Source organism: Trachurus trachurus (assembly GCF_905171665.1).
Source record: "Trachurus trachurus genome assembly, chromosome: 14".
Taxonomy (NCBI): Eukaryota; Metazoa; Chordata; class Actinopteri; order Carangiformes; family Carangidae; genus Trachurus; species Trachurus trachurus.
The window spans coordinates 15,741,872-15,761,234 of NC_139903.1; the positions used below are offsets into that span (position 1 = coordinate 15,741,872).

Genomic DNA, 19,363 nt, shown 5'->3' on the forward strand with positions numbered 1-19,363 from the left:
TGTTTGTTCTCCTCAGACTGCACTCTGGCCTCGTCTTTTTCTTCACTGTGTTATTGTAATATTATGTTTTAGCTGTTTCTCACCCTGGACTTGGATACTTGTGCTCTCTCCTGTGGCTCAGTGGCACAGAGTTCACACCTTCTCTCACCTGAACTGGTTCAACTGAAAGATGAGACGGTCATATAGCTGCACCTGCGACCACTAATGACAGAATGAGCCGGACTTAAACCCACAGAGTCTGTAGGTCGCCCCACAGTTCATCACCATAAAGAAGAAACATGATGTCGGCCTCATGGATTTTCTCTTTTTACAAATGTTTAAGCATGATTTGAGAACAAAGGTCTTTTTTTACAAACACAATTCACAAAACTAAACACACAAAGTACAAAACTGTTGAAATAATCTGCACTGCAGTCAAAACAAACTTATCAAAATCAAACTATTTTTGCATCAAAGGACAAATCCTTCATTCATAAAACATCAATCAATGATAATCAATGATAAACCAACTACACACTGTTGCATCTTTGCTGTCTTGTCATCGTTGTTCTGAATAAAAAGAGTTCTGCTGAGAGAAATAGTTCAACTCCACAAAGATATGCAGAAACACAAAAACTTTTATTTTTCTACGTAACAAATCAAATCATTTATTCAGTCAATTAATGTGTCAGATGCACATCCTACATTATGGTTGTAGGAACAAAAGAGCTTCCCAAATACATTGTACAGAAAATAAATCTAGAAGGAGAGCAGAAAAGATTACAGAAAGAAAAGGGGATATAAATGATTCAATCGTCCATAACTGAACCATATCCAGCTCTGGACAGAACGTACCTCAGTATCATCACTTGCCTCTTGATGGTCACACACTCACAAAACTCAGCTGGACTGAGAGATGAAGGGTTGAGGTGGAGAGCACTGAGAAACAGTGGGTGATCAACAAACATGTGAAAATTGGCTCAAAGTTCACAAAAAAAGAAAAGAGAGAAAAAAAAAAACACAAAACATGATGTTTGGTTCTTTGTCACGTCACTGAGCCTGTATTTATTGTCTGGTGGTGTGACGTGGCCAGATGTCAGGTTTCTGACCTTCAGTCCATCATCCATACAGACGTATTTTGGTTTTCTTATGGGCTATCAAATCTCAGTAACAGACCAGATCCATCATGGCTCCCTGTAAAACCACAGGTACCTCCAGGTGCATGCTGGTTCTATGCAAACTTACCTATATAAAACCTCGGGGGCCTGTAGCTGTGGACGCTACCATGAGATTTGTCCTTAATTCAGACAGGATGAATGAAAACACTAGTTGGGTTTCTCTGCAGGAGGTAGCTGATAAGTTTCCGTGCATTATCGTCCTCTGCTTATTGCTCATTTATAAACAGTTCAATTATCTGTTGCAGAAGTTCATGGTATATGAAGGCCGGGGTCTATGCATCCAAATCCCTCCATCTCCAGACCACTGGACTGCAGCTCATCACCATCATCATCTCCCTCCATGGTTCCTTCTCCTGGTTTCTCTTCTTCTTCTGGTTTAGCATCTTGTTGTGAAGTCACAGGAATGTTTTCTGCTGTTTCTGCTGAGCCACCTGCCTCTTCATCCTGCGCTTCAAACTGCAGGTGCAGTCTGTGGCATTCAGCTCCATGTTGCATGATTATGTATGAAGCTTTGTGAAGTGCACCCTCATTAAGTCCTGCTCCATTGCATCTGTGTGAAGCAGCTCTGCTCTCCATTGCTGTACCAGGGAGAAAAAAGTGACAGTTTATTCAACAGCCAAGAGATATTGCACACAACATTTCCTTAACTGTTATTTTACTTTTGTCGATACTGAAGCCGGGTTGTGCTGCTGGATCTGTATTTTAATTGCCTTAACTATTTTAGTCCCTCACTTAGTTGGATAGCTCAACATTGCTTTAAATTTCAGTGAATTTATCAAGAAACTAGTAAAATCCTGACTGTTTCAGCTGAGGACAGTGCCACCCTGTGGTCTTTAAACAAAGCAGTTAACTGTCCTACTTGTAACTCTTCCTTGGTTTCTAACTTAACAGAAGTTTCACCATTAAATTCTATGACTATAAACTCCTGCCCATCTGCATTTAATTTTCCATTTCCGGAATGACTAAAATTAAAAGCTGTCCTCCAAAATCGTACTTGTGTTTTGCTTTCACTAATAAAAGCTGCGGCAGAAACATAATCAGTTCAAATGGTCTGAGTGAGTCTGACCCACTTCAAATACAACACAGTTCACACTGAGGAGCACAAAGTCCTATCTTCCATAAATCAGGGTAATTAAGTATATTTTGATGCACATGCTGGATTCAGATGCAGATCCAGATGTTGTTTCATGCACTTTTAAACCCTAAACCCATTTTCTAGCGTTAAAAATACAAACTGATTATAGCGAAGCTTCGGCAGTGAGGGGGATTTGTGCTTCCCAAATGCTCTCTAATTCATACCATAAAATAAGAGCAGACTGTGCTACGAAAGTCAGAGAATTATTTTACAACGTGGACACGGAGGTTTTATTTTTTATTTTTTAAAAGGAAAAGAAAGAAAAAAAGAAAAGTTTTAATCCCTCAGGGACTAAATATGTCACGTACCTCTTTGCCTCACGCAATGAGGGAGGGCAACAATGATGGTGAACAAAACAAAGGCTGCAGAAGCTGCAGTGCACCACCATGACCTCTGCACACTCTGCTCATCCACACCTGCAGACCAAACAGTTTTTTTTTCCAGTTGTTTCTTTTATCCCTGTTACTTTGATTTACAGAGATCACAGAACAATACTCACTTATTGATACGACAGTGATGTTTACGTTGGTTTGAACGACGTGTCTGCTCTGCAGGCCAGAGACGGTGCAGGTGTACGTCCCAGAGTGCTCCTCACTGTCTGGTCTGTGGAGCAGAAGTGATCCATCTCCCCGCAGCAGCAGGTCCTGGTCCAGCTCAGCTTGGCCCTCCCACAGGTTGAAGGTGTGTCTGGTTCTGCTGTCATATCTCAAGATAACTGTGGGCTCACTGGCTGAGGTGAAGGTCCAGGTGAGGGAGAAATTCTGGAGACTGTTTGGTGCAATGCACGGGATGGATAGTGTGTGACCTTCCTCCTGTGTTATATCCTCTGAGAGAGAGTTCACAGACATTTTAAGTGTCAGAAATCGTCCTCTTTACTAAAACTATATCGCTGTATGACCAAAGTTTACCTTGGTTTTTCCGAGAGGCAGTCCACACCTGGGTCTTGTCGGCCGACATGAAAGAGCAGAAGTAAGTACGGTTGGAGATGTTACCCAGAATCCTCAGTGAGCTCTCCACTGTGAGAAGACCCTTGTGGTCTGTGGTTTTAACAGTAAAGTTTTCTGCAGCTTCCTGGGCAGAGGTGGGGTCCGTGGCCCATGTTACCTGAGGGACGGGGTAGATGTTGTGAGAGGAGCAGGTGACCATGTCGTCAAACATCTCCATTATTACAGACTGGATGAGAGCTAGAAGAAACAAAGGGAAAGAAGAAAGAAGGAGAAATAATCAACTCTGCTTGTCTGATTCTCATGTGTTTTGGAGTGAAAGGGATGCTAAAAAAAAAAAAAAAAAAAAAACTCAGGCAATGTGGGATTTGTGAAGCTCGTCACAGTCAAATCTCCTGCAGATGGAGCTTTTCTGCTGTACTTTAATGCCCCGGTGCACCGGCTACACTGTAGGTTAGTAGGGCAGACAGCTAACATGAGCTAAGCTAGTGAGGCTTATTATTATCACAACATTAATAGAATAGCTTTTATTTTGAAAATTGGACAGTGTCTTTACGTCTAAGACACTCCTGGGAGACAGGGACTTGATGTGCTCACAAATTCATGCTTTTTCTATTTGGATATTTTTGGCATCAGTCTCCTCTGAGGATTTGTTAGAAATTCTGCCAAAATTCAACAATCCTATAAATCTGTTATTTAATGCATCAACTCTCTTTCTGAAGAGAGTCCAGCTCACTTCCTGATGCCATAACATTTTTGTAATAAACAAAATGTCCTTCCTGTTTTTAAAAAATACACTCAGTTGCAACACAGAAACTACAACCTGTAATTTAATCATTGTGAGTTTGTATCAGTTTTTTTTTCTGTTGTGTTATTCTGGAAGAGTTATGTGCACCTAATGAATCGGGAATGAGTAATAAATTCATTCATTTATATATGACCTGATAATTAACCATTAAAGGTGTATGTGCCGTTCGCTCTCCAAATGCTTTGCCTCTGCTTACTGGGCAGTGGTGGAAAAAAAAGTGCCAAATGTTCCACCCTGTTGTCACGACCTTGAAAGTAATTTATGAACAGAGACACTTCCGCTACATCAGTTGCAGCCCGTAGGGGGAAACAACCTCAGACATGTAAGGTTAGTAAATTCTGAAATATAGCTGTAAAATCGTACTGACCTTTGACTTCCAGGTTGATAAAGATCTCTTGGTTGACCTTTCGCGTGCTGGTGTAACATTTGTACCTGCCCTTGTCTTGAACCTTGACCCTCCTGAGGAGCAGGGAGGCATTGCCATGAGGGATGTGCGAGTTGAACAAGCAGGTCCTTCCACTGAAGTGTTTGTTCTGGAGTCCAAACTGGTCCTTGTTGTAGTAGTAGCTGTGAACAGGGATCTGCTGCTTGTACCAGTGGATGACCACAGTGCTGGTGGGTCTGAAGCTGCAGGGCAGGATGCAGTCGTCGTGGATGATGCAGGTGACGTTGGTGTCTGGTAATATGACTGTGAGATGGTGAAATGACTGTTAAGATTCAAAGTCACTGTATATTTGGCATATTTCTGATTAAACATCACCAGCATGAAAAAGATCCAAAATGTGTATTCTCTCTGATTTAGGTTTAATAATTTGTATTTTAAATTTGATCATTTCTGGAAAAGTTAGCATCAGTTTGATTTAATTTATGATTTTAACAAGTCAAGAGCCTTCAGACTGACAAAACAAGTTTCATACAGTAAATGTCCAACTCTGAAATTATTACAGTAATTACAAAACCTCCATCAGTAAGAACCATATAACAGTGGCCCAGAGGGCTTAACACACTGCAACTTAAGAAAACACATGCATTCATCAGTTGGACGACACATAATCCAAATTCCAACAACAAAAACAGAAATGTTTCCAATGATGGACTTGTTGTTCAATGGCCAATTGTGACTTTTGTTTAAAGTACTGAATAAGAAGTTGTTTACAAAGATGTTTTCTGAATTTGCAGCACATTTGTGTATGTGTTGTCTTTAAGTTGCAGTGTGTTGCGCTCCCAGTGTCACCATGATATCCATTGACTTTAACACTATTCTATTAATGCAGACATCTCAGATATGTGACCACAGTTCGATGCTGTTTTGAAGAGAAATTCAAAACTCTGATCTGATCAATCTGATTTCCCTGTCTAATAAAGATCTGAGATGTTTGTTTTACTGGAATTGTTTTCTTTTTCACACCTCAACCCTGGTGCATGCTCTATGTTTTACCCAGATGTGCAGCTGTCACAGCTGGGTAACACTTGCAGGGCAGTGAGGACACAGTGCAGCTGTGTCTGCTCCTCAGGAGGTAAAAATGAAGGCAAACAACTTTTGTTTGTGACATTTTTTAAGGCTCCAGCTCATACAACAGCTTAAATACGTCCATATACAAAGTGACATTATTAGAGGTGCTGAGCTGTAACACCATGTCAGAAATAAGGTGCATTTCTTCTTTTGCAAAACACTGGATGAGTTCCAAAGTGGAGGAGACAACAAGCTAATTCACTGCAGGCAAACACATACGTAAGTCATCAGTCACACTGGAGTGATGTGTTTTCTAGGTTATTCATCATGTCAGTTTGGTTTAACACATCAGTATCTCCCATGAATCTCATCCATTAAAGTCCCTTTGGTTAGAACAAACTGTCCATGTGTGAATGTGAGCAGCAGAGGATGGTTGTTACGATACCTTTTGAGTTTGTCAGCAACAATCTCTCCAGGAGGATTAGAAGCACAATCACGGGTCCGTGTGTGTCGGCCATGTCAGACGGCCCGCGCTGAGGTGTTGGTCCTCCAACACTATTTGGCATGCATATGTGTGAAAGCACGCTGGTGTGCAGTGAGCTGAGTCTGTGCGATTCCACTTTACATCCTTCCTAACACTAATGAAACACTGACTAATTAACCAGGCAGGTAAAACTTTAACCATGCTGCTTGTGAATTCTCCACCACACAGCAACTGCACTGCAATAGTTCACAAAAGCACATGAAACGTGTAATGTTGATTTAAATTCACAAAATGAGAGCATGCCATCAGCACTGTTTAAAATATGCTACATAATTGAGCGCAGAAGAAAACAGGAGTAATTGGAAAAAGTTAAACACAACATGGAATGTTTATCTAAACAGGAGGCCTCTCTGTCTCTCTCATACTGAAGTTACAATCACCATACATGTGCTTTTTTTTATCAGGAGTGCTTCAATCTCTGCCCTCAAAGCTTTCCTTTTTTCTTTTCTTCTCTCTTTTCTCTCTCTTTTTTTGTCCTTTTATTCTGTGTCCTTGTCTTGTTTAGTATGATTGTTAGTTGTTTGGGGCTTTGTTGTCTATATGTCTGATTTGTCTGATTTGTATGGACTGTTTGGTAATTTTTAAACCAAATCAAATGAAAAAAAAAAAAAGTTGATCACAAAAAAAAAAATCAAAAACAGTATTGCACATCGAAAACAAGTGCAGCTTTCATTCACTTCTGTTGAAGAATGTCTGTGGTTAATAACATCAAATGTCACAAACAGCTGTAAATCACTATCTGTTACAGATGTTTCCGTTCCTTTGTGTTTAACACACAGCTGGATGAGACATCGGTCCCATGTGACCCTGCACAGACATTACAGTGCAGAAAACAGGTGGACGTGATGGTATTAGTGGTTTAGAGCACACAAACAATTTCAGTAATGCTGGAAAAACCACACTAAATTAGTCAGAAATATATCCATCCTGCTGTTATTATGTCAACAGAAGGTATAGCTGGTATTAAAATGCACTGTACATACTGTGGTCGACATATTTAAAGGACGGTGACCTCTAGAGGGCAATAGAGGAAGCAACACTTCACTTTGCCAATGGCCGCCTGCTGCAGCTGTGAGGTCACATGTCCAAGTGAACCAAGGTCCACGTGCACGACTCTTTAAGATGGCATTGCTCATGTCTGCCCTCAATCAACTTAAATCCCAGATTAAAGGGACAGTGCTACTAGAGTGGAGTCATGCTGTCAATGTTGTGATTTTACTATTGATTCACTGCATGTTTCTGTGTCCGTGCTTCATTCACTACGCATCCAGTGCATCATATGGACACACAAGGACCATTAGCATATTGGAGATTCATCATGTTGAATTTATATCCTACTGTATATGTGGATTGCATCTCTGTAACATCACAGCAGTTGTGAGTTTGTCTCAGTGGTGACAAACAGTTCAACTTCTAACTTATGTCAAGAGCAGCTTGAACTTTGTAGTAGAAGTTGCTCATGAGGAGAGCAACACTGGCTTTAGTCTGGGTGAGGAGGATGAAACCATAACGACAAAGATGGACGAAATAAGAGGAGACCTTATCATTAAAGTTCCTTTCGGGATACTATACTGTTGATCCAGCTGTGGTTTAGATCACGGTGTACTCTGCTGTTGGTCTGGTTTCCATTTTATGACAAAGCTTTTATTTTGTCCACAATGCAGAGGGCCCTGTGGTTTCTGGACTAGATCTAAACCACATGCTGAAAAAAAAGGGAAAAAAAGGAATCTGAACAAACAAAGGATGGTGCAGTTTTATGGCTCCATATCGTCCTGGGCATCATACCAGATACATCACTACAAACTAACACAAACACTGGCCTTGTTCTTCTTTCTAATATTTGATAAGGCTAAAAGTTCAAAGCTGCAGTTGAGAAGTCATATCCTCTTACAGCTGCTCAGGAGCCATAAGTGCTGTGCTTGCAGATGTGGCCCAGACATATGCTTGCATTTGTTTCTTCTCGATGGGATCATTTGCATCCTCCCACCACCGCGCACACTGCGCAACTCGAGGGAAAATCCTGCAGTGTGTAAAAGTAGGCTACAGGCTTTTTATTTTTATCTGGTCAGAATGATGATGAAACTGCTGGTTGTATTATCCCCCCCTCACCCTGCCCCTCCCTCTCTCTCTCTCTCTCCCTCCCTCCCCGCCCACTGCTGCCTCCAGTTTGTAGGTTACTGAAAGATTTCACCAACCACAGATAAGAAGATTAGAGAGGAATTAATGGTATTCCTTTGTCATTATAGGAATAAATTGATATTTGGTTTTAAATCAGAGGGTGGGGACAGTGGGGAGTCGGAGGAACATGTTGTGTCAGGAGATGTAAGCAGAGGGATGGCACAGTGACAAGCAAACTCAAGCCAGGGGGGATGCCTGTGCACTGGAGCTAAGCACTGGATATCTCAGCTGATGTTCACCATGTTACAGGAGATGAGAGAGCAGGATAACGCACAAGTAGCTGGGTGCGGGCGTGGCGGCGCAGAATGAGTGCTGCTGGGACATGGACGTAGAGGACGGGGACAGCTGTGGCATTCCCTGGGTAAGACACTGAGGCAGTGGGAGGAACGTTTGGGTTCCTCTCGTCTTTCCAGCCCCAGTTTAACCATGAGAGTGGCCCCTCTGGCCCTCAGACTGATGTGCTTGGCCTGGTTGTGGCCTCTCACCCAGCTCAACAGCAGCCACTTCCCGAACAAGAGGAGACACAAGGAAATGTATGTCGGCGGGAACACCAAGCAAAAGCAAGGAGGGTGAGCCAAAGTGGGATTTGTTTTTTCTTGTGTGACTTGTTGCTGTATGGTGAAATGATGCAGCCGCCTCTGACCTGTTCATACCTGGCGTCTGCGTTATTGTGGCTTTGTGGGAGGATTTTGAACCGTATGCTGCTTTACAATGTCACAGCAAGTACTGTATGGTTGCGTAATTAATCATGATGCTTTCCATTAATGTCACAGTGGATCAAGGTAAGAGCAGGTCACAGGATCATGTGAGGTGAGAGGTAAGGCAGATATTACGCAGTGATTTGCTGTTGACTGTTACTGAATGAAAAAAACAACAAAAAAACTCACGAATTCATCAATTTTTGGTTCACATCTGTTACTTTCATGTCAGATTTTTAGGAGGACAGTAGAAGTAGACAGATGGGTCAGGGGGGAAAAAAACAGGTGCGGTTTATGAGACAAACGCTAAACAGGCCACACAGTATCTGCAACTGCAACTGTGTCAGATCAGTGTCAACACGACGGAAGTCAAAGAACTCTGATTAGACTGAGGCCTGTGGTTTTAATCTGAGTGCTAAAAGTCCAATTAACATCGCTAACTCCCCCGACCAGATGTCAGCTCTGTTTCATGTCTGTGTCTGTGTCAGAAAGAGACAAAGTCTTTACACAAGCTGTCATGTTTTCTCTTTGGTTGTCAGACGAGTGGATCTTAAGATGAAAAAAATGGACAGCACCAAGTCTCTGCTAATTAAATCTGAGCAGCTGCTTCGGATTGAAGACCATGACTTTGCAATGCGACCAGGGTTTGGAGGTAAACAGAACAAACACACACACAAAAACACACCTCATCTATCTAAAAGAAATCAGTTGAATTTTACCTCTTCATATTTCTCTTGGTCTTTAATTTTCCCATCACATTTTTAATTACCATGTGGATTTTCAGCAATTCAGTAAGGAAAATGTAGGTTACTGTGCTGTTTTTGGGAATTACACCTCCCCCTCAAAAAAATAAAAAAATAGAAAACCCTCAGTGACCCAGATTGTCTGCGGTGTGAGACAATGACAGCAGACAGTAGTACAGATAAAATAATCTGAACTGCAAACCTAATTCTGTGGAGGGTGAAAAAAAAACTGTGTTAGAGGATATTCACTGCTCTAAGTTTTTTTAATAGTCTACAAGCTTATTTTAAATGTAGAATATTTAATAAATCTGGATAGTTTTATAATCATTACTGTATGTAATATATTCTATTCCAGTTTTTCAGAAAACCTTTTTGCTTTTTTTGTATATATTCTTGTACAAAAACCATAAAATAAAACACATTATTACATTGTGAGGGTGTTGGCCTGTGGCCCGTTTACAGACTTTATGTAATGGTGTTACAATGTTAAACAGTTTGCAAACAATAAGCAAAGTGCATGTAAACGGGTGCGTGTCTGGTCTTCCTTTTGCACATGTTTAAGCTCTTCTGTTTCCAGATTCAGGTGCACAAAAATAACAGTCAATGAAGCCACAGAGCTGATGCTGTAGATGTTTGACCCTTTCTGGTTTCTATTTACCAGCTGTTATTAAGATATGCGTGTAGATGTGGCTTAGCAGAAGAAGATGGGCAGACTGTTTTGGACTGCCTTCCTCTTTGTTGTTGTTGTTGTTGGTACATGTTCAGCCTTTGACATTTTGGTCAAAATTCTGTGTCAGATTATTTTTCACTTCACCTGCTCTTTGTTGCTAATGGTGAGTTTCATGCCTCAGCTGCAAGAAATTCAATAATGAAACACAGGACTTTGGCTGCGGGACCCCAGCTGCCTGATATAATCCCTCCCACCTCACTACTCTATTGTTATCATTGACTGATGGTCCTGAGTGCTCACCTTCATTAGATAATGGCACAGAGAGAACAGGATGTTTATAGTACGTTTACAGTATTCAGCCACTGGACAATGACATAAGCATCACTGCACTGACAGAGCATTGGTTATTTATACATTAGTGCAATATGAGGGTATTTAACCCAGTTTATCTGTTATTTAAACATTTGGGTTTATCCATCCAACAAGAAAGGCCCTGTGTTTTCCTCTTGCTCATGTGAACTGATAAACCCACCCACATAATTGTTAACATCAGTGATTGTTTGTTTTGCTGTTTTGCTTCAAACTCTTGCTGATTCAGGCAGTTAAAAAACCTAATAACAGAATATATTTGTTTCATTCGTCTACATAACACACAGGATATTAGATCTATGCAGGTTGTTGCTGCAGTGAGCGAGTTATTCCCAAAGGTCAGATTTCACAAATCAGCTTTGGATCTCTTGCCTGTATGCAAAAGTCTTATTTTGAAAGGATTTGTTTGTGTTTTGCCAAAGCTGAACTCGGATGTTTGCAGTAACACAAACACTGGTAAAATTACACGAATGGAAATATAAATGGTTTCATAAGGTGATTCGGTTGCTGCGAAATTAGTTATCTTCTCAAAATGTTTATGTAGTTTCCCTGAAATAGTGTTTCATAATAGTGTTATGATTCTTATGGCTCATCCAGAAAATGAAAAGCTGATTACAGGTTTGAAATGACAAACATCTCTAAACGCTTTGAGCGTTTTGTAGCATCTCATGTGCGTTTCCGTTTCCCGAGCGAGAAGCAGACTTGACGAGATGAGCATGCGGATTAGTGCTTCACTCAAGGTGTTGAGTATTAACTGTTATCTGTCTTCAAGTGATGCTGTAGCTGTTTAGTATTTTTTTTTTTTTAACTCAGAGATGACATGAAGAACAGCTCAAAGATGAGTCATTTTGATGAACCAGCATGAGTCAGAGGGCTTCACTTCCATTCATTGTTATCTATAAGATGTGGCTTGTATTTTATGGCTCAGCAGTGGGATTTACACATATACGTAATCTCTGGCAGATGTGCAGACAGATGTTTCATGGATGATGTGATCCAACTGTTGCTTCAAGCTGATCCATCACAAGGTTTTACCTTTTGCAGGTTCAGCCATTCCTGTGGGCATTGACGTCCAGGTGGAGAGCATTGACAGCATATCTGAAGTGAACATGGTCGGTATTGACAGTATTTACAGTGTCTTTATACACAGTGTATGTCTTCTTCTCTCTGTTGGGGCTTGAGCAACAATGTCTCTGTTCTCAGGACTTCACAATGACTTTGTACCTGAGACATTACTGGCAGGACGATCGTCTGGCCTTCCCCTCCAGCAACAACAAGAGTCGCACCTTCGATGCACGTCTTGTGAAGAAGATTTGGGTTCCTGACGTGTTCTTCGTCCACTCTAAACGCTCATTCATCCATGATACGACCATGGAGAACATCATGCTGAGGGTTTATCCTGACGGCAACATCCTCTACAGCGTCAGGTAAGTTACTCATGAGGAGATCATTAAACTTATTTATTAAAGTGAGGCCAAACAGTCAGAAAGCATGTCGCCATATATTCAAATTTTCAATTTTTGTTATCGATATATATTTTTAAAAAGATGTTTGAAAATTCACTGCAGTGGAAAAAACTGATGTTTTGAACAGTGTCAAACAGTAGATGGTAGTGTATAGAAACATTTTACTTAATTTTACTTGATTTGGAGAGTTAATTACAAACTTGAACTTAATCTGAATTCTTCTTTAGTCAGATAAGATGTTGTGCAGCAAAGTAACAAAGTAAACAAATTAAAGCCAGTACAATAGTAAAGTTAACACATGGCCACCACAAACTACTGGTCATTAAAGACCAAGTAGCCTACAATTAAAGCAACAAAATCCTTGTGTAATGAAACGTTGATTTTGATTTTACACATGAATTCGGCTTTAAGATCCTACTTTCCAAGGTTACATAGTCTCACTGTAGCCTCCTATATGTGGATGTAAATCTAATTCATTGCATCATGATTTAAACATTAGAAATTAAAATGCTTTGAAAATGTCACCAGTGAAGATATGAAACGTCCCAGTGGATGCTCGCTCCAGGGTTTAGAGAGAGAAACATGAGAGAGCTTATAGATGCTCCTATGAGACTATGACATACTATAAGCTTTCAAGCATCCATCAGATCACTTTCAGCCACAGATGTCGACAATACGACGTCATTCCCTAACAGCTTGTTGTGACCACAGACACTGTAGAGTTTGAGTAATTCACCATCAACTGTTAGAAATCAGTCAAGGTTTGTTTTCTATACTCAGATATAACAAATAGACAATTTTCTGTTAAACACATTTGCTGATGCTGATGATTCCTGTTGTGAGTTTCTTTAACTGTGAGCTGTGTTTTAGGATCACTGTGACTGCACTTTGCTCAATGGACTTCAGTAGTTTCCCTCTGGACACACAGAACTGCTCTCTGGAGCTGGAGAGCTGTGAGTATCAAAAACTACAGTTGTGACTTTGCTGCTTAAAAATATCCGACATGATATTGTCTGTAGGGAAATATGATTAATTTATGTGTTAAATATGCACAGTAATCTACTTTAAATCATTTGCTTGCTTGATATGTTTTACCAGTAAACATGTTACACAACCTTTAATACACTGTTTTGTAATTTAAAGGCGTTGGCTAAAGATAGCCTTTAGCCTATTTAATATCTAAGCAGCATTATGTTGCTGGTTATATGTGAGCATTACACTGATGGCACAGACACACACACACACACTCTATAATACAGTCGCTATTACCATTTTCTTGCATAGCGTAAATAAGACATAATCCTCAATTGGGTCACTGTCTGCCCATTATAAGTGCCTGTTTTTCTGATGTAGGATTTACAAAGGATTATTGTTTCACTTGTTTTTCGCTCTGCTCTGATCTTGAAGTTGGTCGTAACTGGGGACACATTTAGTCTTAGTTTCAATGTCAATTATTTTTATTTTTATCTCACTATTGTGAATAGATAAAGCATGGGTCCTTGTCTCAGAGGAGAGCCAGGGTCCCATTTCTGTGCACTGCCTCCTCTCCTCTGAGAAACATATCCATGATTCTTCTAAGAGAGGCAACATGTGAAGGTGTCCTATACCACTCCTCCCTCCTCCTCCTCCTCACCCCTCCTTCTCTGCTCTCTTGAAGATGCTTACAATGAGAACGACCTCATGCTCTACTGGAAGAACGGGAACGATTCATTAAGGACTGACGAGATCGTGCTCTCTCAGTTTTTTATTGAAGACTTCCAGCCTTCCTATGGGCTTGCCTTCTACAGCAGCACTGGTATGTCAGGTGTCTGTAGCTCTGGGGCCCTCTGAGCTGTGCCTGGTTTAGGGACAATCAGAGGGCTCCTGTTGTTATCACATCTGTCATCAGCCACAACAAAACACCTTTTTTAAACAGTAAAAGTTACACAGCATCTTCGCATATGCATAAACTCTGCTCAATGGATCAATTCTAACTGACATTAAACTATAAAAAAGTTTCTGTTCATAATCGGTAGCTACAGTACAGTGGTCCTGCAGATTTAGTTTAACATAGTGGGAAATATACTTAAAAAATACTTGGGAAATATATTAAATAAAATGATTGTTACCACTCTCACAACTGCAACCAACAGCTAATTAGCCTAGCTTAGCACAATGAATAGAAGCCAAGGGAAACAGTTAGCCTGACGCCGTCTGAAGCTTGCTAAATAGCACACGAGGGTCTGGCTGCAGACCTGAGCCAGAACCAGACTAGTTGAGAGTGTGACGCTGCTTGGTTTTCAAAGATTAAGCCACTGCATCTCAAAGACATAATCAAATTCATTTGTCATTTTTACATAGGCTATTTGTTTTTGCAAATAAATAAATAGATAAATAACAAAAAAGTAAATGAGCACAAACTGTTGAACTGTTCCCTTTAAATGCACGACCAAAGACCGAGGCACTGAATCACTGAGATTTGGTGACAGATGGTGTGTGTGTGCGTGTGTGTGCGTGTGTGTGTGTGTGCGTGTGTGTGTGTGTGTGTGTGTGTGTGTGTAGGCCTACTGTATCAAACAAATCACTTCTTAACTGTATTTCAGTGTCTTGTTTAAATCCTCTTTGAGAGTGTATTAAAACATCTCTAAGAAACACGGACATTCAAAACCTTAGTTTTACACTTCCTAATAACAATGTGTGAGAATCTCATCATGTGCCTTTTTCTACACAACACTAAATCTATTGAAGTATTGCCTCTGAAAAGCTTTTCAGAGTTGTATGATTAACAGATACATCCTGCCGACTTCTACGTCACAGTTTCGGTGGGAGAAAAACAGAAAGGGGCTGGGGAGATTTTCTTCTTCTCGGATCAGTCTCGTTCTGCTCTAAATGGATGTTATATAACTTCAGCTCTAGACAGATCTGGCCTAGAAATTTAATTACTTTCATGTCTGAGTTCTAGGTTCTTCTAGTTGTTTCATAAATGTGAATCTTTCACAATCTTGTGCAGGTGTTTTTCTTTTCGGTGCTCCTATGTCCTGCTCCCTACGTCCACTTTCTGTTTCTTTATCTCTTTTTCAGGTTGGTACAATCGGCTCTACATAAACTTCATTCTCAGGAGGCACATCTTCTTCTTCATGCTCCAGACGTACTTTCCCACAATGCTGATGGTGATGCTGTCCTGGGTCTCGTTCTGGATAGACAGGAGGGCGGTACCTGCCCGAGTCTCTCTGGGTACTGAGTCCAGATGTTAACACAGCCATTACACCAACACGTTGAACACACTGCCTCAAATACATCACGTTATACACAATTTAAAGCAAGATTTTTGTTTGAGAATAACATGAGTTTGCACAAAAAATGTCTCCAAACAAATTGTTTTCTTTTGATTTAAAGGGGTAGTTCACGTTTTATTGTTAAAAGTTTGATGCCTAGCCAGGAACGAGTTAGCTCAGCTTAGTACAAAGTCTGAATACAGGGGGAAACAGCTAGCGTGGACGTATAATCCATCCAAACAGTGGATGTTATTTGTGATGTGACTTTGTTAACTGCTCATGATGTTTTGCTCTCAGGCATCACCACGGTCCTGACAATGTCCACCATCATCACCGGTGTCTCGGCCTCTATGCCACAGGTGTCTTACGTTAAAGCTGTAGACATCTACCTGTGGGCGAGCTTCCTGTTCGTCTTCCTGTCCGTCATCGAGTACGCCGCTGTCAACTATTTCACCACCGTGGAGGAGATGAAGAGGGTCAAAGCGGCACAGGTCATTTATATCATTCATATTCTGCTTTTTACGACTTCTTAAATTTCACACCAGCTTGAGATTGATGACCTTAAAGGGATAGTTCAACATTTTGGCAAATTGGCCCATTGCCATAATCCCTATGGTTTTGGGAGTAGGTGCATTACCTTTAATTGCTGATGCGAGCTATTTTTAGAACGGTGGAGTAGTGCTCAGAGCTAAGCTACGGAGGCTAATGGGATTTCTTGGTTTCCCGCATCAAACTCATCAAATACACAATCCAACAACTCCAAAATGCTCTCATGGACAAGTTGTGACCTGCTCATTCACCACGCTATGAGATAATAGCGGAACGTTATGAGACCGAGTTGTTTTCGAGGCAAATGCAGAGACTGCTTGCCGAAAGACTGTCCCTGACAGGAACGAATATCAGCGGTTTTGCATGAATTTACCTCGAAAACAACCCTGTCTTGTAACGTTCCATTATTATCACGTAGCATGGTGAATGTGCAGGTCACAACTTGTCCATGAAAGCGTTTTGGAGTTGTTGGATTGTGTATTTGATGAGTTTGATGAGGGAAACCAAGAAATCCCAATAACCTTCGTAGCGTAGCTCTGAGCAGCTCACGGCTCTGCTCCGCCGTTCTAAAAATAGCTTGCACCAACAATTAAAGGTAATGAACCTACTGCTCTGACTATAGGGATTATTGCAATGGGCCAATTTGCCAAAATGTTGAACTATCCCTTTAAAAAAAAAGACTAATCCTCCTCTCCTCACTCTGTCCGTGTAGATACCCACCTTCAACACCACCCAGGCTATGGCCTTTGATGGCTGTTTCCATGACAATGACATTGACCTGACTCCTTTCCCAGAGGTCTCCAGCACCCCAAACACAGAGAGGAACACCCAGTCACGAAACTCCAACACCTCAGCGCCCACAGAGGGAACCAGGCTACGCCGCCAACACCCGTTCAGACAAAACCTCCGCTTTATAATGAGCAACAGCTACATGATCGACTCTTACTCCAGAGTCATATTTCCCCTGGCTTACCTGCTCTTTAACATCATTTACTGGAGTATGTATGCATAGTACATTTACTATGTGACAGAATAAATGCTATTTTTTTCTTACTATTTTCACAGTAATGTAACACATAGGCTGCAATAAACTTACAATACTCTGTTGGGGATACAACCTTAAGTGTTTTACATGATGTCTTTTTAAGAAAAAGAAGTGTTCAGTTGTAACTTGGCTGTTGCAATGAATGGACTGTTATTTTTGCAGATGTTTGTGTGTTTTTTTGGCATGCCTGTTTTATAAGAGAAAAAAGTTTTCAGCAAAGAAATATTTACATTTTTAGGACTTTGTTTTATGGTGTGATTACACACAAATCATGTAATTGTATAATCAATGTGTACAATGACAAATAAATGTATGTTCTTGAAGATATGAGTCAAGCTGAACAGAAGCAAAGTATTAAGCCAAAAAGATCAAACCACACTGATATTCAAAGAGTTTAGTAGCTACATGATGCTCTGAACCTTTCGTAATTGATTCTTTTGGCCACTTGGGGGCAGCAGAACATGTTTCGAAAACATCACTGATGTACAGTCTTATGACCTTTTACTGGTGTTGTTGACAAACTCACATCTGGAAGAAGTAGCACAACATTGGATTTTATTTGGAGTCATGTTCATGACTCATTTGGCAAATATTTGAACTTTAAGTTGTGTGTTAAGCTGCTATTAGCTCCCAAGTTAAATGTTCACTGCGGTTTGGGACACAGCAATACCAAACCCAGAAAATGAAAACAATGAGCTTAAAGATGCTGAAGTGAAAATCAGTTCCTTTCATGCACAATTAGTCATTTAGTCTTTCAATGTTAATATATAGGTCAATCTTGGTTTAAAGTTAAAGATTTAATATGTTCACTGACTTTGGAAACAGCTGTTTCAGCAATATTATCTTGCATGGTAAAAAAGATTTAGTAGTTTAGTAAATAGTTGGACAATATGCACGAAGCCTTGTCCTCACGATTACCTGCGATATACTACAGCACAAAAATAGACCACGTTTTAGACTAATTTACGTAAAACAGTGATTAGTAGATGAGGATTATAAAGAAGGGAAAATATGGAGAGAGGAGATTACATGCCTTAAAGTCAGTTATATTCAGTTGCATAACATGTTTCTGTGGTGCATGAAGCCAGCAGGACGTCAGACTCATTAGTGGTGATTGACTGATAATGCGATGAATGTTCGCCTGCTCATTGTCAATATGGAGTCATTGTTTCTAATCGCTATGTACTGTACAATAATGTTGAAGCAATGATTTCACATTTGGTAAATAATATATATAATATTTGCTATCTTTGTTAAAGGTTAGGTTAATTAAATTAAAGTTATAGAGTGAAGACTGGAAGCAGATTGTTTTACTTTGTTTAATCTGTTTGAAAACTGTGCCCTTGCTAGTAATCCGGGGCCCCTGAATCAATACTGAAGTGGGCCCCTGCCCCCTGACTTTTCATGCAACATGCAACTTTGACTAAACTGCAAAAGTGCATTGATGAGTTAATTGTTAAAAGTGCATAAAACCCATGGTGTCATATTTACAAAAACCAAAACAATATCCAGGTAAGTGCTCCTCGTTACACTGTGAGTGGATGAACTGATCCGATCTGGTGAAGCGCTGTGACAGTGTGAGATTAAAACATCACAGACAAATATCAGCAGCAGATAAAGACTGTCAGCGTTTCACATTTTAGAGCAGAGCAGGGACTTCAAAGTCTGTTGTTGATCCTCAAAGAAACTATTTGGATCTGTTCTACCATGTCAACATTTGTCCCAACCCTCAGCTGGAATGAATGGTAGGACATGACAATCTGAGTTATTTTTATCCTCTGGACCCCCTCTACTGTACAAATAAAGAACTACACCTCTAGAATTCAAATCATCGAATTCCACTATGCAAAAAGGTATAAAGTTTACATTTTTTACCCTAATTGCAAGTATAAAAATACAGAGACCAAGTATTAATGGATGAAACCTACCACGATAGTTTGTTTTCTCTTTTAATGCAGCTCTTTACTGCTTGTGTCTGACCTCTGACCTCCTGGAGGAGGGCTGGTGTTTCCTATTTTTGATTCAAATCTATTCAGTCTCTATTCTTAAACAGGTTGGACTTTGATTTGTTTACTATTACAGTGTTTCTTACATCGCAAAACCAGTTGAGCAACTTTGATCTTCTATCAGCCAGGTGAGTATGTGCATTCCTGAACAGCAGGTGTAAAAGACAACAGAGATACTGTACAGTGTCGTTGGAGTGTGACCTCTGCTGACGCAATGGTAAATGTCTTAATGACAGGATGCTTCTTTTCCTTCTTATAGTGTTACTATAGAGACTCTTGTTTACTGTCATGTCTGTCAGTGGGAACACTCACAGGGTTACTGTAGGACACACCCTGAGGCGTAG

At 40.4% G+C, this 19,363-nt stretch overlaps 1 protein-coding gene across 1 annotated transcript; it reads left to right on the forward strand.

Moving 5' to 3' along the window:
* Positions 1–8,645: 8,645 nt before the first annotated feature.
* On the forward strand, positions 8,646–16,980 carry gabrr3a (gamma-aminobutyric acid type A receptor subunit rho3a; the record flags this gene model as incomplete). Its single annotated transcript, XM_083986091.1, has 9 exons — positions 8,646–8,788; positions 9,457–9,569; positions 11,744–11,811; positions 11,903–12,126; positions 13,036–13,118; positions 13,823–13,960; positions 15,226–15,378; positions 15,717–15,910; positions 16,681–16,980. 9 exons carry the CDS (start codon positions 8,646–8,648, stop codon positions 16,978–16,980), a joined length of 1,416 nt encoding a protein of 471 aa, XP_083842217.1.
* Positions 16,981–19,363: the final 2,383 nt, after the last annotated feature.